This window comes from Perna viridis, chromosome 6 (assembly GCF_037379345.1).
Source record: "Perna viridis isolate PV_CMFRI_1.1 ecotype Kerala chromosome 6, ASM3737934v1, whole genome shotgun sequence".
NCBI lineage: Eukaryota > Metazoa > Mollusca > Bivalvia > Mytilida > Mytilidae > Perna > Perna viridis.
In genome coordinates this window covers 30522852-30542318 of record NC_142450.1, presented here as the reverse complement: position 1 = coordinate 30542318, position 19467 = coordinate 30522852, and the positions used below count along the sequence as shown (strand labels likewise).

Below are 19467 nucleotides of genomic sequence, written 5' to 3'. Positions count from 1 at the left end.
TTGTTTGGTGGGTTTTTCTTCACCATTAATCACTTTACCATTGGCAGTGTCTGAACTTTATGTGGACTTGTATAATACTCTATTATATTGTACTAGAAGCCCCGGATGCATAAGCTTTCGGCTTCACAGGTGGTATACAGGGCTGACTCCTTATCAAATTGAATCATACACTCGAAATTTATTTCAGGATAATATGAAATATATTTCACTCTGATTAAAAATATTTTCTTATTGCATAAAACAAATAAAGTTTATCTTGTTAATGAATTTTCTGAGACGACATATTATGAAATACAACATATATAAATTACAAAATAATCAAGCAATATATTTTCCTCGGAAGAATTTTAAAATGTGTTGCAGAAATGCATAGAATGGAGCATGTGCTTAAGATAATTTCAAGTTGAAATTCATGCTTATCTAGATTTGAAAATAAACTTTGACGTCATAAATAAAACAAAATCATGCGGAGTTTTCACAAGTTATTAAAGTGGTACAAATTGAAGGCTTCTTTAAATTTCTATTTCTGTAAAATGCAAAATTGCAAATAGCAATTTATCTCCCAAAGGGATCCATCAATATCCTTTAAAAGCTATTTTGGTTATCTCATTTGTTTTTTTTTGCAGTTTTTCAATTTACTTCTTCTTAATCATATTTATGTCCAGAATAAATGCAAAGCAGAGAAATTCAAAATACAAATCATATATATATATATTGCAAATTAGGGTATGTTGTACATATGTTTCAAGGAGTAACTGAAATTTGCACATATTTTGAATAAAGTACACCTGTACATTTTTCATTTGATTTCATTTTAATGAGTGGCAACGTTGAACTTTGACCTACTGAATCAATTTAATAGATGTCTTCATGTAACTAACTCTCATCAGTACAAATTTTATCAAAGCCAAACTAAATCAGTGATATAAACCAATTTTTTTCATATAAAAATAATTTTTTATTGAAAGTGACCTTGACCTAACATACAAGTGGGTAAATACCTTCACAATGCTGTCCATCCCCTTTAAATCCCATCTTACACTGACAAGCATATCTAGTGGCTAAGTTGTGGCATGTGGCATTAGCATGACAGCTGTGGCCTTGTCCACAGAAATCTGTACCTGTTCAAAAGTTACAAGAACATAACAGAAAGGGATATTCTAGATACAGTCATGTAAAGCCCCTATATGATTACTTACTGTTAACACACTAAACTTAGCAAGCATTTTTTTCTCCTCATTTATTGAAAATAAATAATCAACATGAAACTTCAGTTCATCAATAGGAGATTTGTATGTGAACACAAAACATTATGTAAGGTACAGCTTGACGAGACTGTCAATGTTGATCCTTGAATAGTTGGGGTAAGTATGGACACTATTTCAAAGTCTTTAAAGAGTATCTGAGAACATAAGTGTTTGAAGCAATGATTTTTTTCCACATTGACAAAACTTGCCCTGAGCCAGATTGTTTTTATGTTTTAGACAGTTTATTCTGACTAAAAAATTATTTGTGGAGACCCATGTAAACCACTTGCTTCAGCAAAAACCAGCTCTTTATGTTGATTATTTTTTCAATGTTTGGAAACAAAGGGTAAAATAATCTGCCATGGTGATTGAATAATAAGTTTGAGTCTTCATAGATAATTTTATTCTAATAGAATACTAGCAGTAGTTTTTCATATTTTTCAAGACTTAAGGGAACCAAAAAAGTGTGGCAAAATTAGCATTCTTAAAAAAAGGTGTAGTCTTTTCAATTAAGCATTGTATGTATTGCATTCCTATATGCAAAATGGAAACGAGATTTTATTAATTAAGATAAATGGCTAGCCAGAGGAAAACAATGAAAATTAATGTTTACATTCTCTACCCTCCCAAAACAAATGACAAAATTAATAATGAACTGAAATGTGCAGTGGAATCATAGGATTGTAATTCACTCAATAAATTTCATTGCATTTAAATAATTGAAATAGACAAGAGGCACTTTCCTTGTGCAAAGCATAGCTTTATCAGAATCAGTATTTTATAATCCTTTCTGAGCTAACCTCTAAAGATGTTCCAAAGAGATGTCATAGAAGATATATCTGAATGAGAGCTCTGCCAAGCAGGTGACCTATACTTATCTTTTTCTAAGTATTTATAGTTCTAAGGGTATGTTTAAACAACATACAAGTCATGACATTATAACATGACCAAGCAAGTGGGGGTCACCTACTGTTTATAGAAACAGGAAAATGATGATAGACAAAACATACTTAAGTAACCCAAAATCAATCCATCAAATATATTACTTTGCATCACTTTTATGTTCATAAGGAAAATCAGCTATGAATAAAAGATAAAACGTGAATTACTTGGTGATAGGCTTCTCGAATTTGTCTTCAATGAGAAAATATACACATATAGTTAAAATTTTGACCCTTGAATTTCTGTTGGTCCTGGTCAATTGAATAGCCTTTTTCACTTGTATAATGATTTTTTTTTTCAATCACTTAGTTATGTTGTAAATTAATAGAAACAATATACACAAAATAACAAACCTTTACATATAGGACAACATTGGCCATAAATGTGGATAAAATCTTCTTTGGCACACTCTAATTTAGGACAGTCTCTTTCTGGTTTCATACTGACACAATCCATATTACCATTCTACAAATATAAAACAGAACTTGGTAAGATATATCATAGAAGAAAACAAAGGCAATATGAAGCACCCCACTCCATATAATAAGCTAATGCTTTAACCTTAACCTTTGACCTTAGAAATCATTAAGGTTTCAGTTTTTTTTTAGATTTTTGATTATTCTAAGGACTAAGTGTGTCCCAAATTTTAGGAGGACAAGAACTGTAATTGATACCCACTGTATAACTTGTCATTAAGGTTTATTATCTCTATGTAAAGAATCGACATGGCTCAAGTTATTGTATAATAATAAGATATTGAAATTCCGTAAAAATTAATTACGGTTGTATGCTATTTATTCTCTGAAAAAACAATTTTGAATTTGAAAAAATATATAAAAAAAACCTCACATCTCCTGCATTCTCACTGAGAATTGGTTTTCCAACAAATTAGAAATATTGGTGTTACTAAAAATCTGCTTTGCTAAGGAAAACTCATTTTTGAAATAAACACTTGCAAACTGCACTAGCTAAATATCAATTTGGAAAAGTTTACAAAGTATACAGATTACCTACATCATCATCGACCCTATCTCACATCTGAATAGCTCATCACCCTCAAACAAGAGATGTATTCTATCCTATAGTGATCACTAGAGATTAATGTAGACACTTCCAAATTACACAAACAAAGAAATTTAAACTGCACAAAAACTTGAATGATAGATGGTTAACTTCTGTGAATGCTATAGACACTAGTCTGGCAAGTAGACAAAACAATGGCTTGGTAAGGTGGGTGGGAAAATGTCGGCAACATTCAGGCCAAGGAGGTCATTAAGAGACTGGTATCCAAACCTGTTGGACTATAAAAGAAAGGGGAGAAAGTAACCATTTTAGGAAGTGAGAAGTCCCAGGTAAAAGCACTGTCAGCACAACCAGACCTTGAATATGATAAGAAGGCTTGTTATCTCTCCACTATTATATTAGAAACTAGATCTTTTGGTATGGATATATTTTGGACTGTTTTATTGAGCCATTACTTTATTTCATTACATCAGATTTGGAAAAATGATATCTTATGAATTAATCAAAATTCATCACTAAGAATTATGTGCATTGTAATTTTTTACTATGAACCCAAACAAAGCTCATATAATTTCAGTAAATTTACACATTTTAAGAAAGAATTTAAAAGAAAAGCTTAATGATTTAATATTTTTTTTTATCAATTGTCCTTTACAATTGAAAGAAGTCATAAAATCAGAATCCTATTTACTTAGAGCCTAAAACCTATACAGCCCTGGAAACCATCCCAGACATCTCTTTATTTCAAACTGAAAATTACTTATGACTTAACTCATTCACCTTTCATCATTCTTCATTTTTTCATTATCAATTACTCTCACTTATTCATGTTGAAAAGCTTTCAAATGAGGTTGAACTGTAATTTTCCATAACATACAATAACAGAACAGAAATATGAATCTAAACAATTAGTTAAGAGAGTTAAGGCAAAAAAAAATTGATGTGTTCCATCCTACCAAAAAATTACAGGTGGTTTATTATTTTGAAAAGTGTCCAATGCTTTTAACTCTTCAGAAATAACGATAAGAGATTGATGTACCAGTTCATGTTTATAGGGGAGCCATTGCATCAGTTTGAAAATGAAATGGTTCTGAAAATGCACCTTAAACTCAGAAAAACTCAATGTATCAGACACCATAGTACACTGAAAACAATACATTGGGATTGTATATACATATGTAGGACTGTCCAGAATGTTGATTCTCATATAAGCTCATCCTCCCCACCTCAAAATATTCTCTGTTACTTCATTAATTCTTTGATTCAGTAAATATTAGTTAACTTTATGAGCTCATAATTCTTCTTGACTGACTTTTTTGTACTTAAATTAACACAATTTTCATAATTGAAAACAGAAAGTAATTACTGGTACCTTGTACTGGTTCCTTCTGAACCTCCCTAATCATAGGTGGTAGTGTACCACATGGTATTGAATTAATGACAATGGCTGATTAGCTCATTTTAAGTAATGTACCCCTATCTACTAACAATAAATACCTAATACTGGGTGTTACTGAATGATGAGCAATATCAGAAGTGAAGCTTGTGTGATCTACTATTTAGGTAAACAGGTGGATCCAATATTTAATTTATTATCATAATGCATGTTAAATCATGCATTACAAAAACAGAGATGTGCAAGACACAATGGGAGACTTCTAATTTATTGTAATTTTTTTATATCTAAAGAAAATTCTCTTTTGATAGTTCCATATGGCAAGGTTAATCAAAAGGAGCTTAAATATTTGTGCAGTTCAGACATGGTTACTTTGTAATTTTTGCTATATCTACAACTTTATGGGACTTGGTGACCCTAAAATCCTCCTTGGTATTTTCAGTAATGCCAGAGTTTCTCAACAGGCCTTTGTTATAAAGTGTAAGATGTAAGAAAGGATGTTCTGCCAGTGGTACAAAGTTTTTCTATAAAGTCCTCAAAAATTAATTTTTAAATTTTGGTGTTTGGTTTTATTTTGTTAGTTTTCTCAGCTCTTGCATTGTGCTTGATAAGAAAATACTTTTATGTTTGAACAGCTTAATTGTTTACTAGCTGCATTAAAAAGGATCAAAAGTAAAATTGACTTTTATAAGAAACTAGACAAGAAAAACAACATTAATACTCTGCACCATATAGTTTGATTAACCTATAACAGTTGAAGCAAGTATGAAAACTGCATGAAACATTCATGCTTGACACATTTTTGAATTTCACAAATCCCAACCCTCCTTTTGGAGGTATGGAACCTTGTGATACATGTTCATATTGATATATTCACTTATACTCAAATGATTGTCCTCAACTCAAATGTATACTACTGTAATGCTGCTACTGAAACTGACAGCACCATAAAAATAAATGTATCTAAGTACTATATTTGTCATTATGTAGAATTGTACATAAGCGCGAGCAGACAGTCTCCAGGATCTTTACTTGACCATGTATTTCCCCTCTATCAGTTTTTATTTATTTTAAACTTGTATAGACTAACACTTGTCTAAATGGAACAAAATATTCAGTTCCCCAACTCGGTTACTATATATATTTTCGTTTCGCTTTTTACCCTTTGACCTTAAGGACACTCTTGTATGGAAATGCAAGTCACCAGATCGCAATTCAGTGGCATTAAAAAAAAATGTATTGAAACTTTGTACTTTGCCATGTGTTATTTTCTTGAAAGAAATGTATAAACTTAGAAAAAAAAGGAGAAAATTTTACTGCGTCGGCTATCTTTTTTTAAAGATAGTACTGGTCTTTCTTCACTACTATATCTACTTATTAAAAACAAGGATGGTAAGACGACAGACAAACTTAATTGCACCAAAGCAAAGAAAGGAATAATTATATAAATAAACAAGATGGTTGCACAGTAGGTTGAGTTAAGAATACCTCCACTCAACCATTTGTAAAATTTGGAATGAGGAGACACTTTACAAGTCATCATGCAAAAACAAAACACCAAATACTTAAGCCTTCCCTCCAATAGAAGCTGAAAAATCTAGCGGTAACAGAAAAGTGTAATATACGGACAGACTGACAAAATGATTGCAATAAAGCTCCTGTTCATTACTCTACTCCAATTGGTGGGGGCATAATGATATCACTGCTTCAACAGGTAGTTTAGATGTCCAAAAAGTAGATCATTTCGTCTTTTAACTTGCAATTCAAGATGCACATTGTCTTGAACATTTACTGCAAATTATCTACAGTGCAGTTTATAAACAGATTGATGCAGATTCTATATTTTGCTCTAATCTATTAGGTATACTTGTGTTGGAATCTCCCAGTCTAGTCAATGAAATATTTGTGTTAATTGTCAGGCAGCCAATTAGTATTATGCCACTCAATAGTTAAGTATTGGTTCTTATATACTGATGTGAGTACAGATGTTCTATATAATGATACTGGTACATGTATATGTACAATGATCTTATATGTAGCATACCAAGACATGTACCATGATCTATCTACTGATACATTTACCATGATTTTATATTCAAATACATGTACCAGTACATTTTTGTACCATGGTCTTATATTTCAATACATGTAGTATGACCTTATATACCAATACATGTACCCAGAACTCATTAACTGTTACATGTACTATGATTTAATATTCTGATACATGTATCAAAGTCCCATATACTGATACATTAACCATGATTGTATATTCTGATATATGTATATTTTTGTACCATATTATAATCCAATACATGTACTATGATCTTATATACCAATACATGTACCCTGATCTCATATACTTTGGCTTCATCTGAACCACTAATTTTTCACAATGACAGTTTGTTCATTTATGGCAAAAAATTCTACAAACATTTCCCAAGTAAAATTGGTAAAACAATTCGGAAGATTCATGAACTTCATTTATGACTTTACATGGGAGGTGATCAACAAGATAAAAGCAATATTTCTCCCCCAAAAAGGATAGAGGCATAATTTTTTTTCTAATCTATTAAGAACTTCAGACTCCATAAATTCTTAAGGTCAAAGTTTGGCAAATTAAATATTTATAGATCAGAAGACTAATATGCCATTATTTAAGAGGACCTCACTGTCTTGACATTTTTAAGACAAGATAATACTTATCATTTTTACAATCAGTCATATTGCACTGAAATGAAACAGTTTCAAACATATCTAAAACCTTTCCTTTCATTCAATATAATTTTGAAACATAATATATTAATACCAGGTCACATCAAAATGTGATGACTACTAAAAGTGCTACTAAAAATTACAATAATATGTTCTGTTGTAATTTTGTACTATAATAGTGCTCTTGCAATACTACCAGCCATGTATGCAAATCTAAGCATAATAGATACTGTATAAATTTAGGGGAAAAAAATCACGGAAACTCCATTTCATCATTGTTTTACCATGGACTGGCCATTTATGTCACATTGTTTTACCCCAAGCAATATTGAAGGTTTAATAATGACATAAATGACCAGCCCTTGTTAAAACAATGATAAAATGGAGTTTCCATGATTTATTTTGATTCTAATAGGACTAGTTCCTTCATATTTTTGAAGAGACACAACCAATGTGTTGCATGAATTGTTGGTCATGTGTTTATCACTTTTTTTACCATGGTTGTGGTCTAAACAGCTTCGAAGCACGCCATATTAGAACTACTCTTTAATTATCACAGAACAGTTTTCCTAGATTAAACTCCACTACATTTAACTTTTATTTCCTATTCAGAATCTGTTACAGACCACATAACCAGTCTTGGTTTTTCATTTGGATGTAATGCTTTTGAGATAAAATTTATATAGATTGTACATGAAATTAGCACTTTGCAAGAGTTATCTTTCTTGATTTGCTTTGATTCGGTTGAAGTTAGTGTGAAATGAATGTATGATTTTCTCAAAAGTACAGATATGAGTGTAGAAAGAAATAATGTAACCTAAAAATGTAGCATCTGAAGATAGAAAAAAGAACATTGTTTGTTCGGTGGGTTTTTCTACATCATGAAAAAAATATGACTTTAGAATTTGATTAAGATTAATAGACAGATTTACTTAAAAAAATCTATATGCCCATTACCATAGATGGCAATGAAAATTACTTTGACAGGTGAAATGAATCCTTGCCTGATGTTCAATGAGACTAGTATTTATTACAAGAAACAACCACCCTTGTTGATATTAAAATTCCTGGCTTTTTAAGTTTAGTTTTGACTCTTACAAAGGAACATTCTATTTCTTGCATATTTCTGAAATAGGGCTAATAGATTGAACCTGGCATATTCTTTCAACAGTACAATTGAGTAATGGCTATAAAGTTAGCTGAACTATTGGATTTTCTACAGAGATTTGTTATGTAAAGCTAAATTTTCTTGGCATGAAACTGGGACACTCCACTGCAATATAAATATTATGTTAGTACTTAGTGATGACACACCCATTTACCTAATGTTGTTGAATGGGATCAAATGGAAAAAGTGACCAATGACCAAACTGGCCATCTACATCTCTTCATTTGGCATTACTCCAAGAGGGGTAGAACTGGGAAACCATCCCAAACCCATATGAAGTCTAAGAGTAGGCCAAAGCATCAACATAGCAGTCCAGACGAATTTTGGGCCACCAACAACCATTTCTACTAATAAGCAACATGCATTGTGAGAACCCAAAAGTTTGTCAAGGTCCTTAAACACCCCATAGTAGTAAACTGTCTTCAGGTCTGTCAAGTTTTGATTAAAACAATATTATAACTAGAATGAATAGGGAAGGTGACATACTATGTATGTAGATGTTCTGAAACATGAATGGTGACATACTATGTTATGTAAATGTTCTGAAACATGAATGGTAACATACTATGTTATATAGATGTTCTGAAACATGAATGGTGACATACTATGTATGTAGATGTTCTGAAACATGAATGGTGACATACTATGTATGTAAATGTTCTGAATCATGAATGGTGACATGCTATGTTATGTAGATCTTCTGAAACATGAATGGATTGCAATCATTCTGCCAGAAGTGACATATTTTGGAAATATACATGGAGTTAAGAAGTGATTGTTTGAACTTTTAATGCAGATGCAAAGCTATGTTAAAGTAAGTGCTGCATGTTCCTATTGGATATAACAACATAGTAGAAATCCACTGTTATTAAGTACTTCTCCGTCTAAGAATCGGGCCAATTGTATATAAGGTGTGGCACATGAAGGAAAAAAAAACACAGAGATTTTATTGCATTAACCAATTAATTATACCTGATAACCACCAGAAATAACCATCAAAGTATTTGTAAAATTTGCATTTTTAAGATATTGATAGGTCAAATTTAGTTGAAATGCACTATGGAAAAATGGCAGGAAAATTTTCCTGCACTTTTTCCTATATAAGCAGTCAAAGAATATCTATGTCACAGATGCTTCAGGATAAACTTAAATAGCATTTTGTTTTCTAGATGCACTGAATATATTTTAGGCAAAAATGACTAAATTGGGGGAAATGATGTGCCACCCATTTCCTGATTCTTACACAGAATGGCACTTGAGCACAACTTGCTCAATCCATAATAGGTAAAGGCTAAAATCATACTATTAGGTACTTACATTACATTCACAATTAACACACACTCTAGGACTAACTGTTGCACCATGTTCATAATATTTCCCACTAAAAAAACAATTTGCTGAAAAAGAAAATAAATAACATTCAATACAGGCCTTTTTTGGCTCATTCAGTTCATTATAACACTTATAAAATCTTGTTTACCTTAAAACAAATTTACGATTCCACAAAAAAATACAATGTTTCACCTCAATCCTGACTGGTTATCTGTTCAAAAAAGGCTACACAGTAAGTTTCAGTACATGTAGTAACACACTGTTTATATCTTTTCTACATTGACCACAGCCCCATTTACTATTTGGCTGTAAATGAACTCTAATTTGAAGGAATTCCTCATATTTTGAGAGAGATAGGTGCCTATTACATCCAAATATTTATACTGTTCTCATGTTCAGCCTATAACTACAGGTGTCAGTTGAACATAATATTTATGTGATCGTGTCCTAACATTGCTTTCTATCTGTTAAGCTTATTGAGAATTATGTAATAAGAATTCCTAAGGAATGTTAGCATTGTGATTCACAGTGCTTAGAGCAATTCAGAATCAGCGTACAGGAGCCAACTTGTTGCTATTCCAACAATCAGAGAAAGAAAGAGAGGTGTTATTGTATAAAAACACAGACAAATGATAAAGTAGACTAAATTTCAGGTAGGTATGGTTTTGGAAGTCTAAACACTACAAAACAGAAATGATCAAGACAGACATACAGACTGAAAACCTAAAACCCACAAACAAAAAGTCAAAAGGAATAATCTAGAAATTAATGAGTGCATTTGTTTTTTTTTAATTTTGAATCTCTGACCTATCTGCTCATTTTTATTTTTGTGATATCAAGAAAATCATTACATGTACTGCTCATTACATTTCTGAACTTAAAGAAACTTCAACAAGTATTTAAGCCTATACATACAAGTTACAAAAGAATAGAAATTTACAATAAAATGCTTTGCAGGGTAAAGCTTCATGTGACCACAGAGGTCAAACCCTACCCTAGCACTATACCATTACTGGACTGCAAATTCTTGTGGTCATATACAAGAAACTTCAGAACAGCCATTGTTTAAACTAGTACCGGGTAGTCATGTTCATGGAATCTGTACTAATTTTTTAATCAATAAATTAAATTCATAGCCAAATGTTCACAGGTAAACAAACCCAGTAATAATCCAACAAAGAAACCGATAATAATTGCCAAACCACAAAAATTCATCCAATCAACATGATGCAAATTTAGACTCTTAAATCAGCAACAGTCTTATCATGACAGAAAAAGATTGAAGAAATCAAGATTTTAAAAAATCTTTCATGAAAATTCTTGTTTCTGGGTCCTTTTTCAGGTAACAATCCCATAAGTCAATTCCAGCATTCCTTTTGTGGTATGACATCTTGTGGTACATTTTCTAAGAGGTCCATTAACTTAAAGAGTGATCAAGGGAACCAAGATTCTAGTGGAAATCAAAAGAATGTAATCCAAGGACTAAGACCAGACATGGATAACAGACACGATTTAAGTTGAAAATGTCACTTTTTGGCCCATAATTTACTAAGGGTTCAAGTCACAACCCCAAAAATTAGCCTTTCTTTCAGGGTATGGCACCTTGTGGTTTAAATTCATTTATGTAGATTCATTCACTTATACTTTAGCGAATATCTGGAAACCAAGTTAATAGATACAGGACGACAACAAAGATGGCAACAGCATGATACCATTATTGGCCGCAAAATTTCGTGGATGTAAACAAAAAATTCAGAACAAACATTGTTTAGACTGGTAACCATGTTCATGGATTTCCTTAAGTTTTTTTTCCCTGATTAAAATAAAATTCCTAACCAAATGTTAACATGCAAACAAGTAAGATGATCATATAAAAAATGCATCATTCAAACATTCACATAGAAACCGACAAAATTTTGCCAAACCACAAAAATTCATCGGTAAAACCCACTGCAAATTTAGACTCTTAAATCAGTAACAGGCTTATCAGGACAGCATGAGAATGAAGAAATCAAGATTTTCTAAAACTTCAAGGAAAAAAAAACCTCATATCAAAGACAGACTGTTGACCTTCACATTAAGTTTAATAACCAATTAGCAATTCTATCAATAACTTCTAAAACTAGAAATACATTTGAATTTGTATCAAAAGTAGTTAAATTTATGCTTCCACAGTTCTTTTATTTCATATATTGGTATTTATTGGAGTTAGTGAAAACCGAGACATCAAAAGTCAAAGATATAATACTGATTTATATACAAACTGATGCACTTGATATTTTCATAACAACTTCAAAAGTTTGAATAAAAGATCTCCTTTTCTAATTTTATATGTCATGTTATTTTTGAAAACAAGAAGTCTATCTCACATGGAATCAAGCTATGGATAGAATGAATCTTACATATCATACAGTATCTAGGAATAACTTGTCATAATGAGAAGCAAGAAAAAATAGCACTATCCATCACTAAAGGGATTTGTAGATTGATGTGATTTATACAAAATTCCATCAACCTAATGAAGTTGACACAGAAAGCTAAATATGTATTCCTTGAATAGCTGATTCAGATATTTTAAATTGACATATTTTGGAATTAAAATATCAAAGCAACATTCAGTTCTTTTTATTATATTTCATTCCATTCATATTATTCCAACTTTCAGTAATAGACAGATGGAAAAATAATTAACTGCAGTTTTGTCAATTTAATGTGTTGCAGCCTTATAAATATTTTGATTAATGCAAATTGGAGAATTTAATGGAAATACTTAAAGGTTTGTTACAAATTACACTTCTTTGATGTATTCTGATGCATCATTTCAATTAATGATTTAAATTCTTAAATTTTGATCAACCCAATTTTACAAAGCATCAACTTTTTTAGTACACAACTCCTAACAGGTACTGACTATCAATGTACAATATGGAAAGAACTAAGCACTCCAAAGAGTGAATGACCCGGGGTTCTCCTGTAAATATTTGTAAGATCTCTGTATCCAATAGTTGTATGAAATCTTGTCAAGATTACTGAAATCTTTCTAATATATTAACACTCTGGCATGATATGTCAAAACAATTTCTTTCTGTTTGTGTAGCCTAGTAAACTCTAAACACAATTAATATGTCAAACATGAAAAGCTTTCTTATTTCTGTAAGAAAACACTAATAATGTTCTAAGAAATAGCATTTGTGTACTGAAGTTCAAAATTTTTATGAAACCTATGTGGTTGTAATGCTCAGTGAAAAAATGCAGTATTTCATCAAATAAAAGAGTGTTATTTAATCCAAGTGTATTCGGCATTAGATTTACATGTCACGAAACCAGTTTGGCTTCAAGTACCCAATGTCACTGTAATAAATTAGAGAAAGTGTGATCTTAGTTTAAATTTGAATATACTGGGACCCTCCCTTTAATAAACTCTTAATAACTATATTCTAACTATAACTTTATAACTATATTCTAATGATGTTCTATAAAAAAGAGAAAATTCAAACCAAATATATACCAAGCAAAGAATAAAGGGGAAGGCTTCATAATTGATTTCTATAACAGTGAAATTTTTATTTAACAAAATTTAAAGCATAAGTAGAGCAGTACATTATCCAAGATAAATTGCTTGAAAAAGCATGAAAAAAAAAAAAATCGGACAAAAGAGGATTTTCTATTGGCATATTCTCCTATATTTCAAATGTATACTCATATAAATACTTACTTATACAAACAGGACAGCATTCACCATCTCTAAATACAGGCTTTTCACAACCAACTGGGTGACAATCAAATTGTCTACAAACTGACGATCCATTCTACAATCATAAAATAACCTCCATTAATCACACTGTCATAAATTCTATACAATATCATGTAGTTTATAACAAGGCAAAAACTCAAGAGATTATATAAAAAAATATATGAATGAATGAATACCTTGACTGACAATTTGTAATAGTCAACTGTAAAAATTAAAAAAAAAATAAATTGGCATAAAAAGAACTAAAATTAATGTCTGGACTGATAATTTGATAGTAACAATCAAAAAGATACAGCCAGACTTCAACAACTAATAATTCTGATATCATTTTGTAACAGTATCCATATTTTAAGTCTAATACAACTCCTGTAATGTAAGAGGTTGGAATTCTGTCCCTCCATACTCCACACCAAGTCAGAAAATAGCTTGCCAGACAACATCTAGCATTGCTGGAGTAGTCTAATACCTAATCTCAATTGAAGCTATCTTGTTTTTTTTTCACCAGTGTGAATGATAGCTGATGATAGTTGTCTGTTATGTTTATCATGTCTTACAATGCTTTGATTTGGAACAAAGAATAAAGGGGGGTAAATCATAACAATATACTAAACCTCCAAGATCAAAAGATCAACAACAGTTGTATAAGCATGTTTCAGATGGTCATCAATTATCACATATTATAAAAGTTTCAGACTCAATGTTGGCCATGAATGATATATGGGAAAGTACCAGGAAAGCTTGGGGGAAATTAAAACTTCAAAAACCTGATCTTCTAACTATAGGATGGACATAGATGAGGAGATAATGAGTTAATGATTCTTCAGCTGGCTGAGAAGGCTTGACCTTACCACCATGATAGATGTTTTATTGTAAAAAAAACAACTAAGTGAAAACAATTTGTTAGTTATGGCAAAATAAATCACTGGAAAGCTGTTTTGAAACAAAAATAATGAGAGGTGGTCAGGCAGTTAGCCAAACTAAACATAAATGCAGATTTTAATTTTCTGTTTCTCTCCAGTCATAAAGTGCATCCTGAAATTACAGAAATGTTTCTAAGGCTGCATCTAATCAGAGCAAACCAAAGTAGACTATATTATTACTAATCTGATTCTCTAATCAATATCTCTGTCAAACTAGTGTCTTCAAACTTTGCATGTAAGGTTGCAGTAACTCCTTGTGGCTACATTGTATTCTGAGTCAGTGTGTGAGATTACAACAATTCCATGCTACAGTATTATCAAACTCTGCATGTAAGGTTGTAACAACTCCTTGGGGCTACAGTGTATTCTGAGTCAGTTACAAGATTACAACAATTCCTTGATGTTAGAGTATCTTCAAACTCTGGATGTAAGGTTGTAACAACTCCTTGAAACTAGAATGTATTTTGAGACTGCAAACTCCTTGTTCAGGCACTATATGTAAGATTTCCCAACTCTTACTGTAGAAACTGTATGTAAGTTTGCTGGAACTCGATGCATGGTATAGGGGCAGTGAAGTGTGTTCAGTGACTGTATGTGAGGTTGCAAAACGTCTTGAATGCTATTGGGACAGTACTCTATTTATAAGGTTTCAACAAAACCTTGAATGTTAGGGGACAGTAGAGCATGCTGCCTTAGTGTGTTCTAACTCAGTCACATTTCCTTATGCAAAGGAGTGTATTAAAGTATAAATTTTCCACAGGTTATGTTTACGGTTTTTTGTCTTTTTTTGCACTTGTTAACCTTCATCAAATACTAAAAACCCTTACTAGTTTGTGAGTAATCTTTGTTTATAACAGTTTTGGCCTGTAGAGGAGTTTCATCTGCCAAAATCAAGTTCATAAGGCATGAGAATTTCCCATTTGGACCACAAATTTTGCAAAAATCAAATATGCTTTTAGCTTTCTTCCTTTTATCAAATAAGTTATAAATTAAACTTCACAAAGTCCTTGATAGCCTTGAACAAATCAAAGAATGTCTACCCTACAGCATAGTGACAACAACCACAAAACACACTCCAAATACGTGGTAAAAGGTAGAGGTTACAGAGGTCATCAATGATATGCATAATGATGAAAGCAATACACTCTGCCTCCACATATAAGAACTGATAATATCAGTTACAAAATGTACTGTGACCACAAAACAGAGGTACAAATATCTTATATTGACAGTACAAATCAATCTAAATGGCTAAACAAGTACCTCAAAGATGAATCAATATATAAGAAAAGCACTGAGGAGTGTGCTAAATTAACACAATTATATAATTAGTGGCCTACATTGTACTGACAAGAGCAATGATACTACCCACACAGATACTTATCACAAGTATCAAATCTCATGGTCTAGTACTTCATGAGTAATATTTATTTGACACTGAGTAATTGATATTAAATTGTTTATCATGAGTGAATTGGGACCTCGTACTAATATAAGATCCTCATCTATTTACAGAGATGCAAATACAAGATTGACAATTTGAGGAATCAAACTTGTCCACCCTGCTGTTACTCAGTGAAGACTATATCAATGTGACCAGTAATTTTGTCATAATTTTTCCAAACAGACTCCTTACCCACCATTCTTGTTGATGATAAGGGGAAAAATTGAATCTAACATGCAACGAGGAAAAGCCAAAATTGCTTTTGGTAAGGTGGAATATTGATTCATTTAAAATAGTGCCCATTACAAATTTTATGGGAACAGCTTGTATTTGGAGCTAAATTCTGGGTTACAAAACATTGTTTTTGTGAAAATATAATCCTTGCATAACTTTCAACGTCAACAAATAAATTTGTGTCAATGACTATAAATTAGGACTTCTTTATCCTCACAAAAAGGAAACAAAAAATTGCTCTACTTAAATTGGTTTCCAGTGTTCCTGAATATCAGAAGATCGATAATCTAAATGGTAGTCTAAAAGCTCCTTTAAAGACACCATACAATGAAGTCATTTTCACAAATTTTTAATTTGAGGTAGGTGTATCCAGTAAGAGGACATTGTTTTAGCTAGATAGATATGTAATGATTTAAACTTAATTGTGTGAAGTCCTAGTAGACTAGCGACAACTTGTCTATGGGCCAAACTGTCCCATAGTCACAACTTTTGTATCTGCACTATGTGGTATTTTAAGCAGATCAATTCCTGACAATAAAATCAGCCCCTCAGTGGTTTTAAGGTTATAGGTTCAATTCAAATATATTACCCATCATGAGGGCTTAGTTCTCTATAAATAATCAAATGATGACTAATGATGCTGTCTTACTTTACAAACACAGGTAGTACAGGGGTTCGGATGCCACACTTCACCCTCTTTCTTAAGTGTACCATTATTTTGACAACTTCTCCGACATTCACACTGCTCTAATTCTGCTATCCTTTGTTTTGCTCGCTGAAGCTGAAAGTTAAGCAAATATTGAGAACATGTAACATAGTCATTACAGTTAGTGTCACATCCCTTGCCCCTTAAATGTACCCAGACATCATCATCTATGACCAGTCCATACATTAAAAAGACTTGGAGGAATTCATGGATCCTGTTGGTCATATGTCCTTCAAGACTTAATATTCCTGTATTGTTGAAAATTCTCAAAATATCAAAATAACACCCAAAAATTTTGAGTTTATTTTGAAAAAAATGCCAAACCTATTTTTCAGTTAGAAATATTATCCAAAGATTTGTTTAAACAACTGCAACCTCTTCCATGCAGAGACAAAAAAGATTAAAAAAACAATGCAAACTCTCAAGTTGAAAATCTTTTGTAACACTCAGTTTCTGATATCAATGATTTTTTTCTTTACTTTTCAACAATGGTGATCTTATTGATTTTACACGGAAGTGTTGAAAAGAGTAACTAATTTATCTAGTTTACTCACCTCTGTAGATAAAAATCTACAAGGTTATAAATCAGATCAACTTTAAAGTAAGAGACAATCAATTTTGCTTGAGTTTTTAGAAGAATTGTTGCATAATAATTTCAATAATTGAAAGATGAGGTAATCACTAATAGTTTTTTTACACTGAGTTGTTAACAAGAATGGAATTTAATTGGGTATCTAGATTATTATCTATACTGTTTAAATGAAAAAAAAACATGCATAGAAAATAGTTTCCCTTATAAGAATAAAATGTTTTGCAGGTCGTAACTTAATACCACTTCAGAGGTGGAACCCTTTAACAACGAAGGCAAGTATACACACACCATTCAACCTTGATACAGCTTTAAATTTGGATTGTAATCATATTGTTTGGCACAGGATAAGAATCTGACCAAAATAAAAGTGACCATTTTGGCTCCTTGTTCATAAATTTTCCACAATCAATCCTGTCCTTCCTTTTGCGGTATAGCACCTGAAGGTGCAACTTCAAATATATCCTTTTACTTTCTATCATGTTATTGTCCTGATGTCAAGTTCCTATTGACAATGAAGATTTCCACAACACTGACAATATTATGACTGCTTTTTTTTTAAAGGTTTTATGAAAATATGAGACTGTTTCTTAGGTTTTTGAATGTTTTTTTTTCTCCTATTTTTAACAACCATGCAATAAACTTATTAACCAAATATGGCTTGTACAGTTCAGTTATTACACATTTTTTCTGCTTGTAAGGTAAACCATACCACATTATCATTTGGAAGTGCTGCAGATTTTAAAGTAATGGATATCAGTATTTTGATAGAAAATTTTCTTGTTTTTTTTATATTTTACATGGAATTAGTAAAATATTTGTAAGGTCAAGCGAGAATTTTGAACCCTTGACCTCTGTATTTTGATTATTTACATACCTCTATGGAAAGATTATGGTACATGGAATATATATTTCTAACTTGTTGCTCCATTGCTTGGAATTGTGAACATGTAGGGCAAACTGGAAATAAAATACAAAATAAAATTTGCATTTTCGAAATTAATTGATATGTATAATATCTATATCAGTATCTGTATCAGTATTGTTTTTGCTTTTTTCTTGTTTTTTTCTTGTATCTAAATCTGAATACCACCATAACAATATAATTGACTGCCAGATAATAAAGACAGCAGTGCAACTGAATACAAATTAAACTGTCAATCTTACAAGTTTACTTGAAGGACAAGACTTATGAATCTTCCTTCAGTACTTAATCTCTGTTATGAATTGCAAACAAGTATACCTGTATCTGAGTTTGGACACTGATCAAGATGGCCATCAGGCTGTGTGACTATCTTCACATCTTGTATAGCTCCCTGAAATGAAAGAAATATAAAATTAGATATGAAACTAAGGTATTTCCTAAAAAGAATCATGCAAGACTCTACTAACTTATGGCCAGAATTTCTGATATGACAGTGAGTATGTATTTCAAATCTCCTTTTTCAAATATTGGCTGTGAGTGTTCAGTTGCACAAGATAATAAGAGTATGATGGGAAAGATAACTTATAAACAACTGACATGACCTCTCCCTCAAGTTTGGCATTTCAAGTCTATGTAAAAGAGTGATATTCATTGAGAAAAATATAAAGCATCCTACAACAAGACATACATTCTATCATTTTATTTAAAATCCCTTTAATAATATTTAAATCATTGTATAATATGTTGACAGACAGACAAACAAGTAGCAGTGTACCATAATACATATGTCAAGAAAGGAAACTGCTTAGGAGACAATGATCTCTGATATGGAAGTGATACAAGAGCAAAAAGGTTGCAAAAGATATGGCAGTAAAGACATCAAATTTTATCAAGGTCATCAAACAGGAAGTCAGGTTTTTGTAAGTCAGCATGAAAAAATCTCAGTAAAATGGAACCAAAATTGTATGAGGAGGGGATAGAAGAAAAGACTAAAGTTAAACCCTATTTACAATTGGGGCAAGATACATGTACAACAAGAAAGTTGAGTGCATAGTCATTTTGGGGCAGAACT

The 19467-nt window shown here is 31.6% G+C and overlaps 1 protein-coding gene across 2 annotated transcripts in view; it reads right to left on the bottom strand.

Moving 5' to 3' along the window:
* Positions 1 to 19467, bottom strand: part of LOC148614513 (protein kinase C-binding protein NELL1-like) — a 99093-nt gene that overhangs the window by 46749 nt on the left and 32877 nt on the right. For both annotated transcript variants that reach the window (XM_088588629.1, XM_088588630.1), the window contains 7 exons: positions 18714 to 18786; positions 18348 to 18430; positions 16825 to 16956; positions 13539 to 13632; positions 9809 to 9888; positions 2543 to 2654; positions 1002 to 1121 (listed from right to left, as the gene is read on the bottom strand). In XM_088588629.1, the coding sequence (XP_088444755.1) occupies positions 1002 to 1121; positions 2543 to 2654; positions 9809 to 9888; positions 13539 to 13632; positions 16825 to 16956; positions 18348 to 18430; positions 18714 to 18786 (694 nt within the window). The remainder of the gene's footprint in view (positions 1 to 1001; positions 1122 to 2542; positions 2655 to 9808; positions 9889 to 13538; positions 13633 to 16824; positions 16957 to 18347; positions 18431 to 18713; positions 18787 to 19467) is intronic.